This window comes from Jaculus jaculus, chromosome 16 (genome assembly GCF_020740685.1).
Source record: "Jaculus jaculus isolate mJacJac1 chromosome 16, mJacJac1.mat.Y.cur, whole genome shotgun sequence".
In the NCBI taxonomy this organism is placed as follows: domain Eukaryota; kingdom Metazoa; phylum Chordata; class Mammalia; order Rodentia; family Dipodidae; genus Jaculus; species Jaculus jaculus.
The window spans coordinates 26,078,298-26,103,763 of NC_059117.1; the positions used below are offsets into that span (position 1 = coordinate 26,078,298).

The following is a 25,466-nucleotide window of genomic DNA, read 5'->3' on the forward strand; positions in this document are numbered from 1 at the left end:
CCCTCCTGAGCCACCCAGAGCTGCTACAATCAGGTGGCTGTGTGAAGGCTCCCAGGGTCAGTGTGGCCATGCGGCTGGCCCTCTGCTCACCAGAAGGCATGGCGCAGGAAGGCTTCCCTCTTGCTCCTGCAAGTTCTCGCTGAAATTTAAGGCCCTGACCCTCCCCAGCCCCTGGGTGGGACGGCGTGTGCCAGGTGCAGGTGCATGCAGAACACAGAGTCTGGAAGCCTCTGGCTTACCGACCACTCTCTCCTTCCTCACCAGCTCTCACCTGTCCACCTTAGAATGCTTTTATTTTTCAGCATAAACAAGGGTTTACTGGGGAGGACCCAGGCTCAGACCTTCTTGGTGGCCACCTTGCGCATAGCGGCCAGCACGCTGCTCAGCTCCTCACATGTCCCCATGGCGTGCACGTGCGTCCCCACCAGCTTTTTTTTTTTTCAAAAAGATTTTTTTTATTAACAACTTCCATGATTATAAAAAAAAAAAATCCCATGGTAATACCTTCCCTCCCCCCACTTTCCCCTTTGAAGCTCCATTCTCCCCATCTCAATCAGTCTCTCTTTTGTTTTGATTTCATCATCTTTTCCTCCTCTTATGATGGTCTTGTGTAGGTAGTGTCAGACACTGTGAGGTCATGGATATCCAGGCCATTTTGTGTCTGGAGGAGCACGTTGTAAGGAGTCCTACCCTTCCTTTTCCATCACCTCTCCTGCTTTAGACCCTGAACCTTGGAAGGTGTGATAGAGATATTTCAGTGCTGAGCACTCCTCTTTCACTTCTCAGCACCACAATGCCTTCTGAGTCATCCCAAGGTCACTGCCATCTGGAAAGTGAAGATTCTCTACCAAAAGTGAGAGTAGCATCAATATAAGGGTATGAACATTAAGAGAAGTGCTTACTGGGCAGTTTGATAAGCATAGTATATACATTTAGCCAGACAGCAGCAGATGTTACACCCCTAGGGCTCATGACTACCCCTGTTGTAGGTTTTCAGTATCAGGGATGTATTCCCTCCCACAGAGTGGGCCTCCAGTCCAATTAGAGGGCAGTTGGTTTCCACCATGATAGACATGCCACTATTGCACCTGTTGGCTCATTTGGCCTGGCTGGCCAAATATAAGGCTTACAGTGTCCACTGCTGAGTATCTTCACTGGTGATTTCTCTCCCATTGAACTGCATGCAGAATGGCTTCTTCCAGCTTTCTGTCAGCTGGTCTACATGGAGGAGGTTTTCAGCTCAGTTCCAGCAGGATTTTTCAGTGGCCTTGTAGCCCAAGTATGCAGAGTCTTCAGCAATAGGGTCTTACCATCGATTCCTGCCCACCCGCTTCTTGATGAACTTGAGCGTGCGCCTATCCTTGCACACCCTGAGCAGCTCCTTGCGCCGGGATGAACTTGGTGTGCTTGGTCCGACACCCGCTCTGCTGGCTGCGCCTCTGCTCACGTTCTTTGTCACCTGTGGCCCTGGTTGAGGCCCACGGCCATGGGGTGGCGCAGAGCCATGGCTGCTGCTCGTCTGTGGTGGCTGAGGCAGAAGGATGCCCTTAGGAGCCCTGTCTGCTCTTACGCATATCGGGCCTTTTCAATTTAATGCCTAGATGGCCCCTCGTGAGAATAGAAGTCATGCTACAGCCACATCCTTGTCTGGGTACTGTAGGCGAGAGAGCATAGATTGAAGGCTTTAAGCAACACATATTTGCTCCTCGTCGTTCTAGATGCTGGGGCATCCAAAATGAAGATTTTTGTGGGTTTAATGTTGCAGTAGGTTCCTCTTCCTAGTTCATAGCTGTCCTTGCACGGTGGAGAAGAGCCCACACAACGTTCAGCGTATCTCTGTTAACGCCTCTGGTCCTATTCATGGAGGGGCCTGCGACTTTTCCTGGGAAAATCATAAACAAATGTCTGTTCTTGCTAGATAAGGTACCAAAGACAGATTAAAGGAGTTATTTCAACCAAGTTTAACTTGGCAAACCAATGAGACCTTTGGGGTTACTTAGGAGGAGTGTGAGTAAGGGTTTATTTACAGGAGCATGGGTGGCAGTTGTACCACCCAAAAGCCCACCCCAACATGAGTGATGACTCAGTAAAACTGCCAGCCCAACTTGCAGGCAGTTCTACTGAAGAATCTTCTTTTTCCCAGAAATTGTTTACTGCTTAATATAACCTCAGGGCAGGTGCTTTCCTGTCAGTCTTCTAAGATTTGTGAGCTTCGTGAGTCCTGTGAGGCCCCCTCCTCCCTCTAGAAGGGAGTGTTTCGACTGGGAGGAAAGAAGCACACAACATGATCCACCCTCATGGACTGACTGATCACTGCTCAAAGCCCCACCCCCAACTGCATCACACTGGGGGTTCACTCTCCGTACCAGTCTTGCAGGGGACAAAACACTCGGTCCATTGAAACGGTTTTATTATTTGACCACAACTCACCGTCTTTCATCTTGGAAAACAACAGTCTCACGTTTTAAGGAGTTGATAAGAAAAATATATTTCATAAATGAAAAAAAAATTTTTTTTTACTGTAATGTTGAGATCTAGTTATGAGCTGAATATTCAGTTTGTGTTTTCATTAGAGTGTGGTGTTGCTTTCACACATGGCTCAGCAGTGTGTACTTATTGAGCAATAGTCTCAGAACTGCTGAGCACAGTAGCATGCTCCTATCTGACACCTGGCTGGCTATGGTAGGAGGACCATGTGTTCAATGCTAGCCTGGACTTCCTGGGAAGAACCTCTCTCTCACAGTAAGTAAGTACGTAAGTCAACGATAGTAATAGGGCTGAGGAGATGCCTCAGTCCATAAAATGCTTACTGTGCACAAGAGAGGACTTGAGTTTGGATTCCCAGCACCCATGACCAAAGCTAGGTACAGTAGTGCATGCCTGTAGTTCTGGTGCTGAGAGACAGAGATAGGAGGATCCCTGGCACCTACTGGTTAGCTCCAGGTTCAGTGAGGGATCCTGTGTCAGAAAATAAGGTGGAAGACTGGAGAGATATCTTGGTGGCTAAGGCACTTGCCTGAAAAGCCTAAGGACTCAGGTTTGATTCTCCATTAGCCATGTAAAGCCAGAGGCACAAGGTGATGTATGCATTTGGAGTTCATTTGCAGTGATTGGAGGCTCTTTAACACCCATTCTCTCTCTCTTTCTGTTTCTACTTCTCTTCTCTCTCTCTCTCATAATAAATAAATAAATTTTAAAAATAAGGTGGTAAAAAGCTGGGCATGATGGTGCACGCCCTTAATCCCAGCACTTGGAAGGCAGAGGTAGGAGGATCTTTGTGAGTTTGAGGATAGCATGAGACTACATAGTGAATTCCACCTGGGAAAACCAAAATCAAAAACCAACAAATAAACAAAACAAAACAAAACAAAACAAAATGATAAGGTGGGGACTGATTGAAGAAGACATTTGAAATTGACCCCCGGCCTCCCCCCCCCCTGCATGCACATGCATACATGGACATGCATGCCCACATGCATGTACACCCCACACAAAAGAAAATGACTAAACAGTATCAATAACAACAAAATGAAAAGAAAACCAAAATTAAAAAAACAACACACTCTGGGTATGGTGGTGCACACCTTTAATCCCAGCACTCAGGAGGCAGAGATAGGAGGATCATGGTGAGTTCAAGGCCAGCCTGAGACTACATAGTGAATTCCAGGTCAGCCTGAGCGAGAGTGAGACCCTACCATGAAAAACCAAAACCAAACAAACAAAAAACAAAGATTAAGCAACAAAGCAGTCTTAGAACCAAGCTAAATATTATGGAGGAAGCAATGATCTAGAAGTAGTTGAAAGTCAACGCATTACCAAATTGATTGACCTTCTTCCTTTTACTTGGTCTATAAACTAGTTAAAAACGTAAATATTGTTTAGTAGTATAACCAAAGTAAAGTGATATAAAGCTTATGAGTAGTCTATAAGCCCAAGAACATTTTGGTAATTGTGTATGTCTACTCTACCTTTTCAGATTTGGCGTGTGGAAAACAACGGGAGGGTCCAGATTGACCCAAACTCCTATGGAGAGTTCTACGGCGGTGACTGCTACATTATCCTCTACACTTATCCCCGGGGACAAATTATCTACACATGGTGAGTTTGCCTCTTCCTGGAGGTCAGGTTCCACAGGGACTGGGTGATGGGACAAATGACTCAATCCGCTCTGCACGGGCTAGAATCATCTCGTCATTGCCCCCGTGAGGATTGTGTAGTAAGCATATTGTAATCAGACTATTTGCACTATGGGGGTGGGCTTCACATTAAAGTCAGGCAGACATAACTACCTAGATAAGGTATGTTAGGAGCTAAGGGTAGTTTCTATAATATGGAAACAAAAATTTCAACCTCCTACACATCTACCAAACTCGCAAGACAATTAAGTGTTGGTACATAGAAACCAACTGCGGTTTTGTTAGCTCCCTTCACATTAAAAAGTTGTGTCTGGGCTGGAGAGATTGCTTAGTGGTTAAGGTGCTTGCCTGTGAAGCCTAAGGACCCATGTTTGACTCTCCAGGTCCCACATAAGCCAGACGCACAAGGTGATGCAATGTGCAAGGTTGTACATGTGCTCAAGGTGATGCCTGCAGCTGGAGTTTTATTTCAGTGGCTGAAGGCCCTGGTGCACCAATTATCTCTGTCTATCATTAAAAAAAAAATACAAAAGCTGGGCGTGGTGGTGCATGCCTTTAATTGCAGCACTCAGGAGGCAGAGGTAGGAGGATGGCCATGAGTTCAAGGCCACCCTGAGACTCCATAGTGAATTCCAGGTCAGCCTGAGCTTGAGTGAAACACTACCTCGAAAAAACAAACAAAAAATACAAAAAAAAGTGGTTTCCTCATCTTTTTAAAAAATTTGTTTATTTATTTATTTAAGAGCAACAGAGAGAGAGAAAGAAAGAATGGACACACCAGGGCCTCCAGCCACTGCAAATGAATTCCAGATGCATGTGCCCCCTTGTGCATCTGGCTTATGTGGGTATTGAGGAATGGAGCCTCAAACCAGGGTCCTTAGGCTACACAAGCAAATGCTTAACTGCTAATCCATCTCTTCAGCCCTGTTTCTTCATGTTTATAATAACTTTAGTCGCTATTTAAATATTTTTATTTATTTACTTACAAGGACAGAGAGAGAGAAAAAAAATGAATGGACACACCAGGGCCTCTTGTCACTGCAAACGAACTCCAGATGCATGGGCCACTTTGTATATCCCGATTTATTTGGGTACAGGGGAATTGAACCCAAAAAGTTGGGCTTTGAAAGCAAGTGCTTTTAACTGATGAGCCATTTCTCCAGCCCTTCAGTCTCTTCTTGAAGTAGCTTCATGGCAAGGTCTTGAAATTTAAATATCAGCCAGTATCATTTAATTTCATTCCTCTAGGCAAGGAGCGAATGCCACAAGAGATGAGCTGACAACCTCTGCATTCCTGACTGTGCAGTTGGATCGGTCCCTTGGAGGAGAGCCTGTGCAGGTCGGTATGGTTTTATCTGCCAAACTCATGCATGCCCGGTCTTGCCAGCTTGATTTCTAGTTAAAGCTAACCTATGCTGGATGGGTTTTGACCTGTGATCTATATTAATTTTTTTATTTTGAATTTCAATTATTTCTACTCCCATGCCATACTAGTTCTCTCAGATTCTGGAGAGGAGGAAGCAAACAAAAATCAAAAATTTAAAAGCAGGGGCTGGAGAGATGACTTGGCACTTAAGGCACTTGCTGGCAAAGCCAAAGGACCCAGGGCCAGGTAAAGCCAGATGTACAAGGTGGCACATGTGTCTAGAGTTTGTTTGCAGTGGCTAAAGGCCCTGGCATGCTCATTCTCTCGTTCTCTCTGTCTCTGTCTGCCTCTTTCTTCCTTTCTTTTTTTTTGTTCTTTTATTTTCTTTCTTTCTTCCTCTATCTCTCTGTCAAGTAAATAAAATATTTAAAATATATTTAGCACTGGAGAGATGGCTTAGTGGTTAAGGTGTTTACCTGTGAAGCCTAAGGACCCGTGTTTGACTCTTCAGGCCCCACATAAGCCAGACACACAAGGTGATGCAAGTGTGCAAGGTTGCACGTGTGTACAAGGTGGCACACGCATCTAGAGTTTGATTGCAGTGGCTGGAAACCCTGGTGCACCGATTCTCTCTTGCTTGCTCACTCTCACATACAAAAAAAAAAAAAAAAAAAAGGCCAGTCTGTTGGGCTTGCCTCTCTCTATATAAAAATTTAAAAGCAACAAAAACCTAACAACCACCTTAAGAGCCCAAGAAGAAAGAGATTTCCCATCTATCAGTGAAGGTCATTACAACTGTTAGCACTTCCAGCTCTGTCAGACAGTTGTGGTGGATGGAGCAATGCCCCCAACATGTGCAGACCTTAATCCTGACAGCCTGTGGGTGAACTATGTTCAAGGGCAAGGAGATTGAAGGTTTGGACATGGAATCACAGTTGCTCACCAGCTGACTGCAAATGAGGGAGCTGACGGGGGGTTACCGGGTGGTCCAGTGGGGGCATCAGGCTTCTAGAGTAACCAGGGAGAAGGGCAGAGAATGAGAATGGAGCATGGGGAAGATTGCCGACAGGTGCTGGTCAGAGAGGAGGAAGTGCTCCCCCGCAGAAGATACAAGTACCCTCTGGAATCAGCAAAAGGCAAGGAAAAGAGTGCACCTTAAGAGTCTAGAGGGAGCCGGGGGTGGTGGCGCATGCCTTTAATCCCGGCACTCGGGAGGCAGAGTTAGGAGGATTGCCTTAAGTTCAAGGCTACCCTGAGACTATATAATGAATTCCAGGTCAGCCTGAACTAGAGTGAGACCCTACCTCAAAAAACGAAAACAAAAACAAAAACAAAAACAAAACAAAAACCAAAAAACAAAGAGTCTACAGAGGAGCCCAGTCCCACAACAATCTGGCTATAGCCTGGTGCTAAATTCTTATCTTAGCATTTATCCCACTGCCTCATTTAGCTTAATAGCTACTCAGCTCGGATGTCTGCCCTCCAGAAGTGTAACACGACAGATCTGCGCATTTGTTAGAGCAGCAGCAGCAATAAACACAACACAGAACTTGTGCAGATAAGTAATTTTAAGTTAGTAGATAAAAAAAAAAAAAGGTAGGGGATATTTTGCATACTAAGATCATAGGAGGCCCTAAGTTGTGTTTTGCACAAACAAACGAGTCAACTTTGAAAGAGTGATGTGAATATTATTTTTCCTGAGACTCAAAAGTGAAGTGGCAGAGAGGAGAAAGGGATAGAAATAGGAAGGGAGGGAAGAGGACAGAGGAATGACAATGGAGAGAAAGAAACGAAAAGCCATGGAGAGTGGGGAAATCAGCAGAAACCGAAAGGAGAGGGTGATGTGATGGAGGGAGAAATGGATTCTTGGTATATTTCTGAAATTGAAAAATAATTTGTTGAAAATGACTCAGCCTGATTCGAAGTCACAATTTTATATAAATATAAATGAGCCTACTTTTTCATGTGTATGTGAAGGGGAAGTGTATAAGAAAATACAATGTTTGTCTTATTGATTTCCTTATTTTTATTTGCTTGTTTGAGGCAGGGTCTTTCTTCTCTCTCTCTCTCTCTCTCTCTCTCTCTCTCTCTCTCTTTCTATCCCTTCCTCCCTCCCTCCCTCCCTTCCTTCCTTTCTTCATCTCACTCCAGCCAAGGATGATCTGGAACTCAGAGATCCTCCTACCTCAGCCTCCTGAGTGCTGGGATTACAGGCACATACCACCCTCCTGGCTTGACATATTTATTATAAACAGACAATATAAATGTCTAGTTCTAGATCCAATGTGTCTAAATGGTGATTCCAGACTGGCTCAATATCCTCTTTTTCTCAAGTTCAACTGTTCTCCTCGTGTTGATGCTAGATTATCTGCTGCTTCTATGTGTAAACACAGGAAATTGTGGTCCTGGTTTATGTAACTCCTGTCTCCCTACCTGCAATGTAGCTGTCTTCTCTCTTGTTAACTCTGGGAGTCGTGCTTGCTTGTTCCTTGTCCATACAGGCACCTGGGCTCTCTGTTTCTGCCTCCCACATCCTCTCTCTTGATAGCAGGAGCTGCTTGCCCTGCCACCTGGGTGTTTTTTTTCCTGGAAAGGCATCTGTTCCCTTGTGTTGGGAAAAGTATCTTCCAGATCCGCATTCCATTTAACCCATGTGGTGACCTTTGTGATGAGGTACCATGAAACATTCCTTTTCCAAGGTTGCGTTTGCTTCACTACCTCGTGCCCAGCATCAAATGAGCTAAGATTCTATGTGTCATACAAAATATTAAACATCTTTATAGATGTGCAGTTGAGTATTTAAGTATAATAATCAAGTAGAGAGGTAAATCATAATTTAAAACATAAAATTGGAGATGTGGAGGCTGAATTTGGACCTCAGGCTGTTTTTTTTTTTTTTTTGTTTGTTTGTTTGGTATGTATTAATAGATGTATAAACAAGTTGGACTTAAATTTAAAGGTGCATGGTAGCCATTTCTATAAATGCATTTGCTGTCTTTAAAAAAATTGCCTTTATCAGGCTGTAGAGATGGCTTAGTGGTTAAGGCATATGCCTGCGAAGACTAAGGACTCAGGTTCGATTCTCCAGGTCCCACATAAGCCATATGCACAAGGGGGCACATGCGTCTGGAGTTCATTTGCAGTGGCTAGAGGCCCTGGTGCACCCATTCTCTCTCACTATCTCTCCCTCTCTCTGTCTCTAATAAATAAGTAAAACTAAACTTTAAGTTATCTTTATTTATTTTAAATAGAGAGACAGATACAGAGAGAAAGAGAGAGAGAGCGAGCATGCAAATGGGCATGCCAGGCCCTCTAGCCACTGCAATGAACTCCAGACACATGTGCTACCATATGCATCTGGTTTACATGGGTACTGGGGAATCAAACCTGGGTCCTTAGCCTTCACAGGCAAGTTCTTTAACCACTAAGCCATCTCTCTGGTCCAATTTGCTGTCTTTTAACTAGTTAACAAGATTATTGAATTTTTTAGATACACTCAACTCCCTTCTCCTCAAGTACTTATTCATTTGAATATTTCTAGCTAAGAACTGAAATCGCCTATGCCATTTAGTTGACCTTTAAAGCAATAAAGTACCCTGGATTGAAATGATTCAAAGTTTTGAAAGATACGCATTGTCCCTCACCATATCCATTGCATCATAGTAGAAAAGATGGTATTTCTAGTTAATGAAATTCAGAGATTAGCCAGTTAAATCCTAGATCACGAATGGTAATTGCTAGATTGATCACTAGATGGCAGCAGTTTGCAAGCAAGCTCGGCCTCCCACCCACTCCTGACTTGCTGTTTAAGACATTCTTTCATCAAGACAGTTGACAATATTGAAGCAATTTAATCTACCTTATTTCTCTCTGGTTTGCTTTTATACTAACACGTGGGCCTTGATCAGTGCCCTCTTATTTTTATGTTGGCAGCTGAAGGTTTTCAGAGTTCCATGAAATCCTAATCAGGTTTTCAGTACTTCCTCCTACCCATTTCCAAGCTATGCAACAGTGACAGGGGTCATGCTGCCATCAGCAGCTGCTCCCTTATGGAAACATATCTAGTCAGTCATTTTAGAGTCCCCCCCCCACCCCTACATGTGGGCATATCTCAGCAAGTCCATAGCCCTAGACACTTACTGTCTTTCTCTAATGCTCCTGCCCTGTCCACCCAGGTCCGGGTCTCCCAAGGCAAAGAGCCTGCTCACCTGCTCAGTTTGTTTAAAGAAAAGCCGCTCATTATCTACAAGAACGGGACATCCAAGGAAGGCGGCCAGGCACCTGCTCCCCCCACGCGCCTCTTTCAAGTGCGGAGGAACCTGGCCTCCATCACCAGGATTGTGGAGGTAAGGCCCCGTGTTCTGTGAAACCCTGGCTATACATTTCCCAGGGGGACTCACCATCAACAATATCCTGTGCACAGTCTGCAAATAAGTGTCACTCATGCCAATGTGACAACTGCTCGCAATGTAAAACAGGAGGAACTGGAATGTTGAACAAGAAGCAAGCTCCGGTCCTAGGCCTCCCAAGTGTGTTCAGTGGCACTGAACGCAAACAGATTTTAAGAATTCTACAATCAGGGGTGGAGAGATGGCTCAGTGGTTAAGGCACTTGCCTACAGAGCCCAATGACTCCGGCTTGAATCCCCAATACCCGTGTAAAGCCAGATACACAAAGTGGTGCATGTGTCTGGAGTTTGTTTGCAGTGGCTGGAGACCCTGGTGTGCACATTCTCCCCCCTCCCTTTGCTTGCAAATGAATAAATGAAAGCATTTTTAAAGAACTGCCAGAGTTGTGAAGGGGAAAGTGAGGGAGAAGAGGGGCAATGTCATGGTTTATTGTCCTTAAGGATAGAAGTTGTCAATAAAAATTAAAAAACAAACTGCCGATAACAAAGCACAGCTAAAGTTAAAGTGTCTTGAAAGGTCTGGGATAGAAGAAGGGTTGTAAGGGATGGTCAGGTGACAGACCACACTGGGGAAGTCTGAGGGGAAGGAACCCTGTTTGTCCAAGTGTGACCCACGCATGGAGCAAACGCACTGGAGAAATCCTGTTATACTTTACATCCCAAATAGCACTGAAATCCAGGTCTCCAAGTCACCCCTAAACTGCTCTCTGGATATCCCCAAATCTGGAGCTGTCTCCCACCTCCTTCCCCTTGGCACAAACCATTTGGCTGAGCTCACAAACTTGGTCAGCCTTGCCTTACTCTACGGAAGTGTCACCTTCTCTGACGACGAGAGACTCCCGCAGCACCCACCCCTCTCCAGGGGAAGCGGTGGCCCTCACCCCCATGCCCACTCACCAGGACCCCTAAATGGGGCTGGGCAGTGCCTTGTTCATCCCAGCCCCTCTGGTTTTCTCTCCTTTTATCATGCCCTTCCTCCCCTGGCCTCCCTCTCGTGTCATTTGCTGGACCTTCTCCTCTCAGTTTTTGATGGCTTCAACTGCAGGCTCTGTCACCTTAATTTCGGCTTCCCACACTGTCACTCATTTATGCAGTGAATCCTGTTGCTGAGGGTAATCATGGCTCCCAAGAACTCTGTCCCAGTCATCCCATCTCTGACAACCATCTCCTGGTTTTGAGTAGCTTTACCTCAAGATTCACTTTCAGGGCTGGAGAGATGGCTTAGCGGTTAAGGCGCTTGCCTATGAAGCCAAAGGACCTATGTTTGACTCTCCAGATCCCCCATTAGCCAGACAGACAAAGGTGAGGCTAACACAAGGTTGCATATGCCCACTAGGTGGCGAAAGTGTCTGGAATGCGATTTCAGTGGCTGAGGCCCTGGCGTGCCAATTCTCTCTCTCTCTGTTTCTGTCCCTCTCTCTCTTTTCATTCTTGCTCTTTCTAAATTAAAAAATTTAACCAACCCACTTACAAAACCTGAATAAAACACTTCACACTATATAAGAATCTTTAAAAAAGAAGAGACATTTCCAACAATTCTCTAGTTCTAAAGCCCAGTCCATCAGCCCTCTGAATCCTTCTCACCTTCCCTGCCTTCATCACTCCCCAAATCTCCAGCACCCCCTCCCTTCTAGTAAAACTGATTCCAAGGTAACCAAGAAGGTAAATATGACCTCACGTGAATCACTGCATGCACTCCCTCTGGTTTCCCTTAAGTACATTTCTACACATGTATTATCTTTTCCTATGATTTATGAAATAAATTTTCAATTTCAACTTATTTATATTTTTAATTATCCTTATACTAGTAATCTACCTAAAAGTAATGAAGTGTTTTATCAACATTAATATTGTCCACATTATAATAAATAATATATTTTTATTAAGAGATTTCTCAGTAAGAATTTCCTAAGTATTTATTGCATAGAATAAAGAATGTGGCACCTATCTAAGGCCAATTGCTCTTGTCCACACCCCCACCCTTAACACCAACTCTGTCCAGCGTCCCCCTTTTGCTCTCCTGAGGTCTTTATTTGGTTCCTCTCTGGGCACACAGTCCACTTCCCACCCATCCTGATTGCAGACAGTCATCGTTTGCATCTCATCACTAATTTGTTTTTGTATCTTAGGTCATTTATTTTGAACCTGAGAGATACCTTTAAAAAAGTCTTTAAGCAGTCAGGCATGGTAGCACATGCCTTTAATCCCAGCACTCAGGAGGCAGAGGTAGGAGGATCGCCATGAGTTCGAGGCCATCCTGAGAATACATAGTGAATTCCAGGTCAGCCTGGGCTAGAGTGAGACCCTATCCTGAAAAACCAAAACCAACCAAACAAAAAAGTCTTTAAGCACTGCCTCTTTCGTAATCCTGACCTTCTTAAACCTGTTGTTTCTCTGTCCTATTTTAAGCCCATTCTCTCTGAAGCCTCTCCAATCAGGTGTCCACAGCATGGGGTGATCTGCTGGTGTCACAAAGGCTGCTTCTCTCATCATGATTTTCGTAGCCTCCCTGGCATTGCCACACTCAGCTTGGACTGTGCATTGTGCGTACTTTTCTTCACGAGGGTCTTGTCCTTCCGTAGATATCCATGACGTCCTCCAAAGCCCCTGGCCATCTTCTAGGGGAAGTTTTTGCTGGGTTTCTTGCTGCTTGGCTTCTAAGTGCTCCCGGTTCAGACTTGTCCCTCCTCAAGGTGATCTCGTGTAGTCAAATCATTTATATGTCACCATATGTATTAGTCTTGTCTGGAACATTCTGGGCACAACTTCTCATGTGTTCAGTAATGACTTTTTGTTAAATTGACAGTGAAGTTCTTTTTTATTTTTATTTTTTAAAATATATTTTATTTATTATTTTGAGAGAAAGAAAGAGGCAGAGAGAGAGAGAGAGAGAGAGAGAGAGAGAATGGGTGCACCAGGGCCTCCAGCCATTGCATATGAACTCCAGATGCAAGCACCCCCTTGTTCATCTGGATTATGTAGATCCTAGGGAATTGAACCTGGGTTCTCTTTGGCTTTGCAAGCAAGCACCTTAAGCTCTAAACCATCTCTCCAACCCCGACAGTGAAGTTCTTAACTGTGGTCACTGTTACAGTTCCTTCTTGTTGCTGGGACAAATGACCTGTGGCCAAAAGCAGCTGATGGGAGAAGAGTTTTTGTTTTGTCTTACAGTCTCAAGGGGAGGCTTCATGATGGCAGAGGAAAGCGTGGCATGAGCAGAGGCTGGACATGCCCTCTGCCATAGCAGGTGGAAAACAGTGGCAGCAGAGTGAACTGAATGAACACTGGCAAGCTTGTTTTTTTCTTTTTTTAGGGGTCATGAGTAGGGTGGAGACAAGATCTTGCCATGTAGCCCAAACTGGCCTCAAACTCATGACTCTCCTGCCTTAGTCTCCAGAGTACTGGGATGGGGTTATAGGTGTGAGCCACCATGCCTGGCCAGAACCCCCAGTTCTTGACACTGGCGAGCTAGGGCTACTAAACCTCAAGACCCACCTGTAGCAACCCCTCCTCCAGCAAGGCTCCACCTCCCAAGTTGCCACCAGCTGGTGACCAAACATTCAGAACACACGAGTTTATGATTGCATGATTCAGACCCCCACAGTCACTGAGTTGATTTCTGATCAAGACTCAGCCAGAAAGCTCCACAGTCAAACGCTCTCCTGGGCTCCTGCACGCCGGCCTTTCTCTCTGAGCTCTCACCCGTTGCCTGCCGTGCACTGCCGCGTTTCCGGGAAGCCGCTCCCTTCAGCCTTCGCTGCTCCGGGCTCGCTGACACGGTCTCATCATCATTTCACAAGGCTCTCTTTCTTCATCTCCTGATGTGGCAGGATAGTGTTTTTTTTTTTTTTTCAACTTTTTAATCTTTTCCCCCTCTTCATTTCCTTCCTAGTGGTTTCTCTTGTCCCTCTTCCCCCACCCCTTTCGTTGAACCCCTCCTTCTTTCTGACCTTCCACTTTGACGCCCCTCTTTGCCCCTCACCCTGCCATCATGTATGATAAACAGTATGTTAATGGACCCCATGTTGTGCAGGTCTTGTGCTCCTGAGGATAACAACAGCGGTGGTCATCTGGCTTCCATACACACATGTGCACTTGCACACACACAGTTCATCCTCACACGTGGCAACATGCATATACACATGCATACTCATACCACATGCGCGCACATACACACACACACACACACACACACACACACACACACACACACACACACCAGTTCTCCTTCCCTGTCTCACATCAGTCTGGGCACCAGCCTTCTGCCACCCTTTCTCTATCCTCTTTGAAACAGTCCTCTGTACCAAAAAGGAGAAGTAGGGATTGGAAATCTGAAGTTCTGAAGTTTAGGCGTGGCTGCAATCACTGACCCATGTTCCACCTGATGAGTTCCTTGAACTGGGTCCGGATGGCCTCATTCCTACTGGAGGAAAGTGGTTACCACTTCCCTGAATACCACTAGCCCCTGGGGCTTATCTGTGCAACCCCAACAGCCACTCCTTCTTCCTCTAGTGTTGTCTCTGGGGACAGGGTCCTGACGAAGTGGTAAACACCGTCTCTCCACATAGCATGAGCCTGTATCTGGGCAGTTCAGTGAGTGGGGGGAGGGCAAGCAGTGTCATTCAGCACAGAGGACCACCCTGCCTTCAACACATCCTTTCCCTTGTCCCTAGGCTAGCCACACGCCCATTTTCCTCCTCCCTCCTGGCTCCTCCATCTCAGGCTTGCTTACTGGTCCATCTTCAGCTTCTGAAATCACACTCCACACTGAAACACACGATTATGCAAAGTCACGGCACAGCTACATACGACCACACCAGTTCTTCCAGAATCCACCAAGAGTCATCAAGCCTCATGATCACCGTGAGGCATGCCTGAGATTCTCTATGTTGTCTAGTTTGCCACTGTCCTGAGGTTCTTTCCATCAGCCATACCTACGGATCTATGTCTGAGCCCAGCTGGGTGCCATCTCCCCTGTGGCCATAGGGACCAGGCAGCAGTCACAGTGTCCCAGTTAGAAAGTGATCTAGTCTTGGGCTGGAGAGATGGCTTAGCAGTTAAGCGTTTGCCTGTGAAGCCTAAGGACCCTGGTTTGAGGCTCGATTCCCCAGGACCCACGTTAGCCAGATGCACAAGGGGGCGCATGCGTCTGGAGTTCGTTTTCAGTGGCTAGAGGCCCTGGCATGCCCATTCTCTCTTTCTCTCTGTTGCTCTCAAATACATAAATAATTTTTTTTTAAAAAAGAAAATGCTCTAGTCTTCATTGCTATGCACAGTCTTATAATTAGAACCCTCAGATTTCCAAGTCTGAAGAAACTTTTAATGAATCCGAAGCCATCTCTTTGCCCTCCATTGGGCTAGAAACCCTGTTTTATGGGTTCCCTTTGATTATTATAAGACAAATGGGGAACAAAAACTGAACATCTCCACTTGATGTGTGCATTTGAGCATGAAGCCCTCTTTCCGGTAATCATCCAGTTATGCTTTGCCAAACATTTATTTCTGTTTTGGGGGATGGAGAACAAGCTCTTGCCATGTAGCCCAAACTGACCTCAAATTTGCCTAGTCTCCAGGGAACTGGGGTGGGATTCTAGGTGTGCGCCGCCATGCCTGGCCAGATCCCTCAATTCTTGACTAGTGTCATTGTTAGAGCTTGCACTGCTGTCTGTGGACAGTTGAGCATTAATGTGACATCGACCAATGTACTTCTCCATTATTTCAAGAGCCATTTTGCAGCCTGCCCTGAACTGATTTCCTGCAGGGGCCAGGGAGGAGTGGGGGAGGATGTGGGCAGCGAGACAGAAGGCTCTGAAGGGTTCATCGCAACCTCAGCTTCTGGAAGACTGTTTAGGGAGGGTGCAGCAATGACTTCGAATCATTGTGCTATTTTTCCTCACACTCTAGGTTGATGTGGATGCAGGTTCGTTGAATTCCAATGATGCTTTTGTTCTGAAGCTGCCAAACGACAGTGGCTACATCTGGGTAGGAAGAGGCTCCAGCCAGGAGGAGGAGAGTGGAGCCGAGTACGTGGCAGACGTGCTCAAGTGCAGAACTGAGAGGATCCAGGAAGGCGAGGAGCCAGGTGTGTGCTGTTGGACAAAGGCCACCGACCACATTGACACCCCGCATGCTTGAGACCTGGCTTTGCTCAATAGGCATCTGTTTGTGGTTAAAAGAGTTTCTGAATCCCTCCATTAAGGAGGACATGAGGTCCCTAGCCCTCCCCGAGGAGATAACACCTAATAATGGTCACTGAGGAAGAAGGGGGCATTTTCTGCAGTAGCTTAGCTGCTGGCAGCTTGCATATGGTCTAGTGCATCATCCCCCAGCCTGCTCATGTGGCGACCATAATTCAACTCAGTGGGTCACACACTTACACAAGTGAAAACAATCAGAGTAGAAAAAGGGCTACTTGGGAAGAAGGGAAGGAGTGGACGGAGGATGGAGAGAAGATACAAGATAAGGCAATGGGGGATAGTTATGATCATAATACATAATAGACACACATGAAATGTCAACTAAGAACACAGAATTTAAAAAAAATGAAAAGAAAAGTGATTCCTCCAGTAATTGAAGAAGTGGATGATTGCCCCTGGTAGATTTAAGTAACTTCTTAGTGTGAAAGTTGAGATAATGTTTCTGTTAGTGTATGCTCCTGACTGTAAACTGGGTAACTATTCCACAGAGGAGTTCTGGAACTCCCTTGGGGGGAGAAAAGAGTACCAGACCTCACCACTGCTGGAAACGCAAGTTGAAGACCATCCACCTCGGCTCTACGGCTGCTCCAACAAGACAGGAAGATTCATTGTAAGTGTCTGAAAGCTTGCAGTTGAACCCAACACAAAGCAAGGCATTCCGTGTTGATGGTGACACTTTCCAATCATGTGACATTCGAGATTCCTAGGCTCTGCTTCCCTGAAACCTACAGGTGGCATTCCTCACTCTGTATGGGGTGGTTTAAGAGCTGGTGATGTGACAGATGCAAGAACGGCGAGCGATCCGCAAAGCAGATACACGGCTCTGTGATAGAGGGCTCGCCTCCCATGTGTGAGGCCCTGGGTTCAATCCTCAGTATTGGAAAAGGAAAAGGGAAATGAAAGAAAAGAAAAGGGTAAAGGACTATATAAATTAAGGTGCTCTTAAAAATAGCCACGTTACATGTATGTCAGCATTTCATGTTGCTGTGCGAACTGTGTGTGGTTGGACTTTCTCAGGGTAGCCATCATTTCTCAGGCAAGTGTAAATTTTCTACTACACTTTCACAAGGAAGTGAACATTTTCTCTCTGTTAAGGGAATGAAAGTTGTTGTGGGAGTGCTAGGGTCACTGGACAAAGTCACAGGGAGACACGTGTGCCCCTGCAAACTCCCTGGTGGCCGCGTGGATGCTTTATTTTAGTCAGGTACGATTCAAGCAAATAAAGCAAACTTAGAAGAGGGTAGACATCTTACTTCGGTCTAGCGTCACAAAATCTGGTCCATGGTCAGCATGGATTTCGCAGAGTTCTGAACAGTGGGAGGTTCCAGGTCAGGGCAGCAGCACGAGCGACTTCCCGGGCCCTCCCTGGCTGCTTCTCGGGATCTTCCTATGGCCTAGACTGAGCTGAGTCTCAGTGTGGTCCTGGTGTCCTGCTCTCACCCCTGTGCTTTTGACCTCCTCCCCCCATCCCATTGGGGTTTGTGGTGTTAACTTAGGAATTTTAGGGGAACTCAGACATGAGAGCACAAGGCTGATTTAATGCAGTAGTTACCCTCTCACGACGGGGACGGAACACCAGATCAGAAGTGGCTTATGGAAGGGAAGGACTTATTTCCAGCCTAGAGTTTCTAGGGGAAGGTTCATCATAGCATGGAGAGCAAGGTGTGAACAGAAGTCGCGTGAGCCAGGAGGGAGCTTGTGAACACCCAGTGGGGCTGAACTAATCCCAAGGCCCACCCTCAGAGACACACCTCCTCCAGCAAGGTCCCCCCTCCCAGCTGCCCCATCAGCTGGGGATTAAACACATGAGGTTATAGGGGACACTTTACATCCAAATCACTAAAGGCAGGCTCCGATATAACCTGCAGATTGATTCAATACATTTCAGTGGATACAGGCTTCATTTTTTTGTTTGTTTGTGGGTTTTTTTTTTTTTGTTGTTTGTTTTGTTTTATCGAGGTAGGATCTCACTCTAGCTCAGGTTGACCTGCAGCTCACTATGTAGTCTCAGGGTGGCCTTGAACTCACAGAAATTGTCCTACCTCAGCCTCCCAAGTACTGGGATTAAAGGTGTGTGGCACCATGCCCGACTTATAGGCTTCATTTTTAACACACACGCAGGAAAATTTCCTGAATATTCTACCAGACATAATTATTACTAGAAATAAAATGTGTTGTAGAAGAAACTGTCCATGAACAGACCACACTTAGAGCAAATGAGGTATTTGGCCAAAACAATTAAAGATGTAATAGTGGATTGTGATAAATATTCAGTTATTCAGAATAGGTTGTTACCATCTTTGTAGAAATCCCTGTTCTTGGGCTGTAGAGATGGCTTAGCAGTTAAGGGCTTGGCTGTGAAGCCTAAGGACCACAGTTCAAGGCTCAATTCCCCAGGACCCACGTTAGCCAGATACACAAGGGGGCACACGCGTGTGGAGTTTGTTTGCAGTGGCTGGAGGCCTAGGTGTGCCCATTCTCTCTCTCCCTTTCTGCCTCTTTCTCTCTCTGTCGCTCTCAAATAAATAAATAAAAATGAACAAAAAAATTATATAAAAAAGAAATCCATGTTCTTGCTATATTTGATTTTATCAGAAAAATCTATGTTATTCTTTTGACTGTTAAGATATTAGATAAGTTGTTAAGATAATAAGATATTGCATTGCATCCAAGCATTTCTTGGTCCATGGTTTACACAAGGCATATGTAATCTCTGTGATCAGTGTCATTGACTATTGTTGCTGTACCTCAAATGTCTGTGTCTTAGGAAGATTTCTTTTATAAAAGCAAGCATGTAGGCTTTGCTGTGTGCATGGTTTAAGACAATCTTTGTGTCTTTTTTTAAATCCTATTCTTTTTAAAATTTTTATTTATTTATTAGAGACAGAGAGAGAATGAATGGGCACACCAGGGCCTTTAGCCATTGCAAACAAACTCCAGATGCATGTGCCACTATGTGCACCTGGCATAAGTGGAACCTGGAGAGTAGAACCTGGGTCCTTAGGCTTTGTGGGCAAGTGCCTTAACCGCTAAGCCATCTCTCCAGTCCTGTGTGTCTTTTTTTGTTATGCGCATGCTAGTCTTTAGTAGAAAGATATACCTCCTCAGTACCTCATCATGTTCTTGTTTGATATTTGGAGTTCCTCCTGTTTCCTTCACAGTTTAAGGGAAGGACTATTATTGATGTGGGTTTGATCTTAGATTCACTAACAGAAAGTTGATTCGAGACATGTAGATTACTTTGAACATTACGATCTATAAATACCACAAGTTTTAGAACCTACCTGTCTGTACATATCACTTAATTGTTGATATTACATGCTGGCTATGTGACTTTAGGCAGCTTCCTTACTCTGTTCTCTAGTTTCCTCATCTGTAAAATGTGGAAACTTGTAGTACCTACTTCATATGGTTGTGAATATTAAATTAATGATTTAATATTAAAAATTAGAACAAGGGTTGGAGAGATGGCTTAGGGGTTAAGGTGCTTGCCTGAGAAGCCAAAGGACCCAGGTTTATTTCCCCAGGATCCACAAAAGCCAGGTGTAAGGTGGCACACACATCTGGAGTTCATTTGCTGTGGCTGGAGGCCCTGGAATACCCATTCCGTATGTCTCTCTCTCAAATATACAAATAAATAAAAATAAAATATTTAATTTTTAAAATCAGAACAGTATCTGGCAGGGAGAAAGTGAAATTTAAAGTTTGTTCTTAAAATCCATCCTGTGTTTGCTAAATATGCTATGGAGAGCTTATAGAAACAAATTTCCTTGCTCTTTGAATATGCTTAGGTGGTTTTAAAAAATTATGTTAGATGTAATTCAACAGGTTATACTCTTATCCCCTTGCCCAGCAGCCATTACCCTGGTGGCCCTCCTCAGTGGAGTTATGGTATTCACTGTGGGGCATGAAGACCACAGTAGATTCCTGTGGGATAGTGGGGGACCATGTCTTAGGTTATTCCCACCCATTCTAAGGTTCTCAAAATTTTTCTACCCTCTCATCCACAATGTTCCCTGAGCCATGCAGGCCTGTTGAGATCTCTGTAGCCTCTGGATTTCTGCTTTGATAGGCTTCTTTCTTTCTTTCTTTCTTTCTTTCTTTCTTTCTTTCTTTCTTTCTCTCTCTCTCTCTCTTTTTTTTTTTTTTTTTTTGAGGTAGGGTCTCACTCTAGCCCAGGTTGACCTAGAATTCACCATGTAGTTTCAGGGTGGCCTGAAACTCTTGGCAGTCCTCCCTTTGATAGTTTTTTTTTTTTTTTTTTTTTTTTGAGGTAGGGTCTCACTCTAACCCAGGTTGACCTGAAATTCACTATGTAGTCTTAGGTCTCAGGGTGGCCTCAAACTCTCTGTGATCTTCCTACCTCTGCCTCCCAAGTGCTGCGATTAAAGGCATGTGCCACCATGCCCAGCCCTTTGATAGGTTTCTGATTGAACACCATGTCAGTCGCCATCACCCTGGAGCTGGTTGTCAGACTAGCAGTAAGAGCAGTGCTCATGGCTCCATTTCCACTGCATGTTCCCCTGGCCCCTGGCAGGTGTGGTAGAGATGGCAAGTATCGTGGTAGGCAGTCAGCTATCTCCTTGTTTTATCGATGGATCTCGGTTCTCCTCTTTTTTCTCTGCCATCTGTAAAATGAAGCAGATTCTCCAACCAAGAGTGAGAGCAGCTTGGGTTACATGGGGTTTGCAAAGTTATTTGAGAGATCTTCTGTTGTTGCTGTTGTACAAGCCCACACTTCTCTGGAGAGCAGTGTTGGGGGGTGGGGAGCTTCTCTCTGAAGTCTGGGTTTCCTGACCATGGGATTGTGACTTGGTTTCCAGTACCTGATATGTATTTTCTCCCACCGAGCTGGCCTCACTTTCAATCAGAGAACAGTTGGTTACCCACAGAGGCTGAGTGCCACTATTGCACAAGTGTGTACTTCTTGTCCTGCTGGTTGATTTTGTAGTCTGCAGGGTCCCCTGCTTATTCATGTTGTTGGTGACCATTGTCCCCGAGTGGCTCCCAAGGGCTCTTCAGCACTCGGAGGACTAGTGGGAAGGGGGGAGGGGAGCTAGTATCCCTTTTGGTACCAGCATGGTGTTCTGATGTGCAGGTGGTTTTTGTTTTGTTTGCTTTTTTTTTTATTGTTGATATTGTTTAAGGATCTCCAAATCTCATCAGAAAACATGAATTATGCTTGGAAATTAAGAGCACCCAGAGTACGTGTGCTTCAGTCTGGACTCAGCCTGGAAGCCCTGCTCTGGGTGCAGGTTGGGTTTCTGCCCATTTTTCTGTGACAGGCATCCAGGAAGGCCCCTTCTGAGTCGCCTTTGCTAATATGACACAGAGCAGGCTACAGTCAATTCGCCTGCTGACTGAACTGCAGAATCACAGGGCAAACAAAGGGAGGGTGTGAGGAATAGGGACCGACACAGAATTGGTTTCACCCTCTTATGAGTCAGGCAGAGTTTTGGATTCTCTGAAAACATTGAGCTTTAGGTGAATGTGTGTCCACTGGTGGTGGTGGTGGTCTGCTGGTCTTCCCATTTCCATCTAATGGGAGCTATAGAGAACACAATTTAATCCATTAGAAATAAAAACAATGAAAGTTTGCATGCATAGTACTGTATGCTAGAATGTCTTCTTATTAAAAATTATGGCCAGGCATAGTGACACATGCCTTTAATTCCAGCACTCTGGGAGGCAGAGGTAGGAGGATTGCCGTGAGTTTGAGGCCATCCTGTGACTACATAATGAGGTCCAGGTCAGCCTGGGCTAAAGTGAGACCTTACATTAAAAACACCCCCCAAAATTGTTCATCTACTGAAATGATTTATTGATTTCTTTTATATTGATTTATTTATTTGCAAGCAGAGAGATAGAGAGAAAGAGAGAGAAAGAATATGGAACCAGAGCATCCAGCTACTGCTGGTGCATGCAGTACTTTCTGCATCTGGCTTAGGTGGGTACTGGAGACTCGAAGTCAGGTCATCAGGCTTTGCAAGCAAGTGCCTTAACCCTTAGCTATCTCCCCAGCCCTAGACCTATTAATTTTTACTAAAATAATCTGGATTTACAAAGGAAGGACAACATCATACTGAGACTGTGATATCAAATATCTTTAGGCAGGCAAGGAAACCTGTGAAATTACTTGCCATAGGAATTGCATGCGCAGAAGTACTGACTGTACTGTTCTCCCTCAAGGCAACTCAGATCAACGATACTGGCCAACCTGTACCATCAGTTTGTGATCCTCCATTATACATATGAACACTTATTCAAATCTGTTACTCAAAAGAATTTAAAAAAAATGACAGAGCTGGAGAGATGACTTAGTGGTTAAGGTATTTATCAGCAAAGCCAAAGAACCCAGGTTTGATTCCCTGTACCCATGTAAAGCCAGTTGCAAAAATGTGGCATATGTGACTGTAATTCGTTTGCAGTGGTTGGAGGCCTTGGAGCACCCATCCTCTTTCTTCCTTTCTCTTTCTCTCTCTGCCTCTCTCTCTCTCTCTCAAATAAATAAAATATTTTTTAAAAAGGAATAAAAAATGGCAGACAGGTTCACTGCCATCCACAATACAGGTTGGCATTTGCATCCATCAGAGATGTCCTTGCTGTACTATTAGGCCCTAAAGCTCTTCATACATTTCAGATTGAAGAGGTTCCAGGCGAGTTCACCCAGGATGACCTGGCAGAAGATGATGTCATGCTACTTGATGCTTGGGAACAGGTAGAAACTGTACTTTGCTCATCACAGGAGAATGTTCTTGTGGTTGGGAACTGACAGAACTTGCTTTGAAAAATGGAAATTCTGTTAATAAATGGGCTTAATGATCTGGGAAAAGAAATTTTACATGATTTGCAAAAAGTCACACTGATGTAGAGGGCAAGATGATTTCTTGCAGTGGAAATAATTCCACAGGTGACAGTTATGGCTTTGTGGCTTTAGGAAAAACAAAACAAATCCTGTTTGCTTATTTGTAAAATATAATCACTCACATGTAATTTACTCATCCATTTCTATTCATTTTACTAATAAGTGCATAATATGTACACTAGTGGAAGAGAGACCAAAAATATGGATCATTCCTCTTGAATTTTGATAAGAGTTCCTAGGAAAACCATCTCCAGGGGAAGAACAGGTACAGAATGGGCTTGACTCTAAACAGCAAAATATGTTACTGTTATATATATCTTAATTTCAGAGAGAATAAGTAGTTATTTGATATGATACTTCTGATCGTCTTTTCAAATTCCTGTGTACAACAGTGAAAGGGGAAAACACACATATTAGAAATTAAATTATACAGAACAAGTGTGAAATAAGTCTGGTCTCAGAGTCAGCCACAGAAGTTGCTGGTCTTACGTCTGTCTGTAACGGCTAAGCCATTCGTCTGGGTTCCACCGTAGCCTCTGGTCTACAAGGACTATGTTTGAGTTGCGGTTCTCCTCACAGTGCATTTCACTTATTTATAGTTTACACTTTTTAATCTAAGGTGTCATGCTATCATGGTGTCTTCTGTGCCTGCACACAGGTATTCCAGCACTTTCTGTGTGAGGTAGAAGACAACCAAACAAGATTTTCAAACAAGTGATTTGAAAGGGATTTAAGTATAAAATGCTTCAGGAGGCTGCCTCAGCATTAAAATACTCAACCACACGCTTGACAAAGAAAATAATATGTACAGATTATATGTACATATATTTATATATTATACAGATTATATGTATTTTAATTTAAAAGTTTTAAAATCTTGATATTTAAGTACTGAGTATTATAGTACCTTCTTTATCCAAGTTATACAGAGTACAATAATACAGAAACTAGACTGAAGCCAGAGATGTCTGGAGACCTCCAGAAACAAGCTCTGTGTTGCAATGTGGCCCTTTCCTGCTTAGACCCACAGCAGGAAAAGGCGGTATAAGGACAGTCTGACGCAGCCGGGGCTGGGTCCAAATAGTGACAAGAATCTGTTGGTTTTCTGAAAGAAAACTCACTTTATAAACCAGAACATACCCTGTGAGCCTGTGAGAAGTGAACTGTACTCACACTGGCCAGATGGAAGTGCAGGCGTTTCTTGGCGGCAGTGAGTTTCCCCAGGCCCCGCCTCCACCTCCCTCCTCTCTGCGGTTGCTGGGAAGATGACGGGATTGTGGGTAAAGCACTTGATCATGGTGCTCAGCACTGATCTGTGTATTCTACACGGGACTTTCAAAACAGTTCATGTTGCCATTCCACTTTCAGATATTTATTTGGATTGGAAAAGATGCCAATGAAGTTGAGAAATCTGAATCCCTGAAGTCTGGTGAGTAGATCCCGGGGACCAGCATGGTAATTACTGGCCGCTCCCTTCTTATCCTGTCTTCTAAAATACATGTCAAGACTGAAGAGTAGTTCAGCCCTCTTCATCAGAACTCACAAGTAATGCTATCTTAAAATTAAAGAATTATAGATACAAGGAAAATGTTTCCTTGCCAGATTTAGAATGTGATTTTTTCTTTTTTTTTTCTTTTTATTGACAGCTACCATACTTACAAACAATCATTCCCTCCCCTCCCCCACTTTCCCCTTCACAAATCTGCACTCCATCATATCCCCTCCCTCTCTCCATTAGTCTCTCTCTTTTATTTTGATGTCATCATCTTTTCCTCCTATTATGAGGGTCTTATGAAGGTAGTGCCAGGCACTGCAAGGTCATGGATATCAAGGCCAATTTCTGTCTGGTAGATTGCATTGTAAGCAGCCCTGCCTTTCCTTTGGCTCTTATATTCTTTCCACCACCTCTTCCACAAAGGACCCTGAGCCATGGAAGGTGTGACAGAGATGTGTCAGTGCTGAACATTCCTTCGTCACCATCTTCTCAGCCTTTTGGGTCATCCCAGTGGTCACTTCCAGCTGAAAAGAAAAGCTTCTCTAAGCAAAAGTGAGAGTAGCATTAATATATGAATATGAACATTAAGTAAAGCACTTACAGGGCAGTTTGATGAGCATAGTATATGCATTTAGTCAGACAAGAGCAGGCATTACCCTCCTAATGCTCATGACCTCCCCTTAGGCTTCCGATTAGGTTTTCAATACCAGACATGTATTCCTTCCCGTAGAGCAGGGTCTGCAGTCCAAATAGAGAGCAGTTGGTTTTCCCCCATCACAGACGTAGCACTGTTGCACCTGTTTGGTCATTTGGCCTGTCTGGTCAAACTTGAGGCTTCCAGTGTCCACTGTTTTCACCACTGATGGCTTCTGTCTCCCATAAGGCTGCATGCATTGCAGCTTTTTCCAGCTTTCTGTCAGCTTGTCTACTGGGAGGAAGTTTTCAGCTCAGCCCCAGTTTGATTTCTCAGTGACCTGTTGCAGCGAGGCATATGGATTC

General features: G+C 44.6%; 1 protein-coding gene and 1 pseudogene across 1 annotated transcript in view; one reads left to right on the forward strand and one right to left on the reverse strand.

Moving 5' to 3' along the window:
* Scin (scinderin) overlaps positions 1 to 25,466 on the forward strand; it is a 90,408-nt gene that overhangs the window by 60,428 nt on the left and 4,514 nt on the right. Inside the window, exons 9-15 of the mRNA XM_012947554.2 lie at positions 3,977 to 4,098; positions 5,385 to 5,475; positions 9,678 to 9,848; positions 15,815 to 15,992; positions 16,596 to 16,717; positions 22,748 to 22,825; positions 24,341 to 24,401. Coding sequence (XP_012803008.2) covers positions 3,977 to 4,098; positions 5,385 to 5,475; positions 9,678 to 9,848; positions 15,815 to 15,992; positions 16,596 to 16,717; positions 22,748 to 22,825; positions 24,341 to 24,401 — 823 coding nt within the window. The remainder of the gene's footprint in view (positions 1 to 3,976; positions 4,099 to 5,384; positions 5,476 to 9,677; positions 9,849 to 15,814; positions 15,993 to 16,595; positions 16,718 to 22,747; positions 22,826 to 24,340; positions 24,402 to 25,466) is intronic.
* On the reverse strand, positions 336 to 1,506 carry LOC123455346 (annotated as a pseudogene).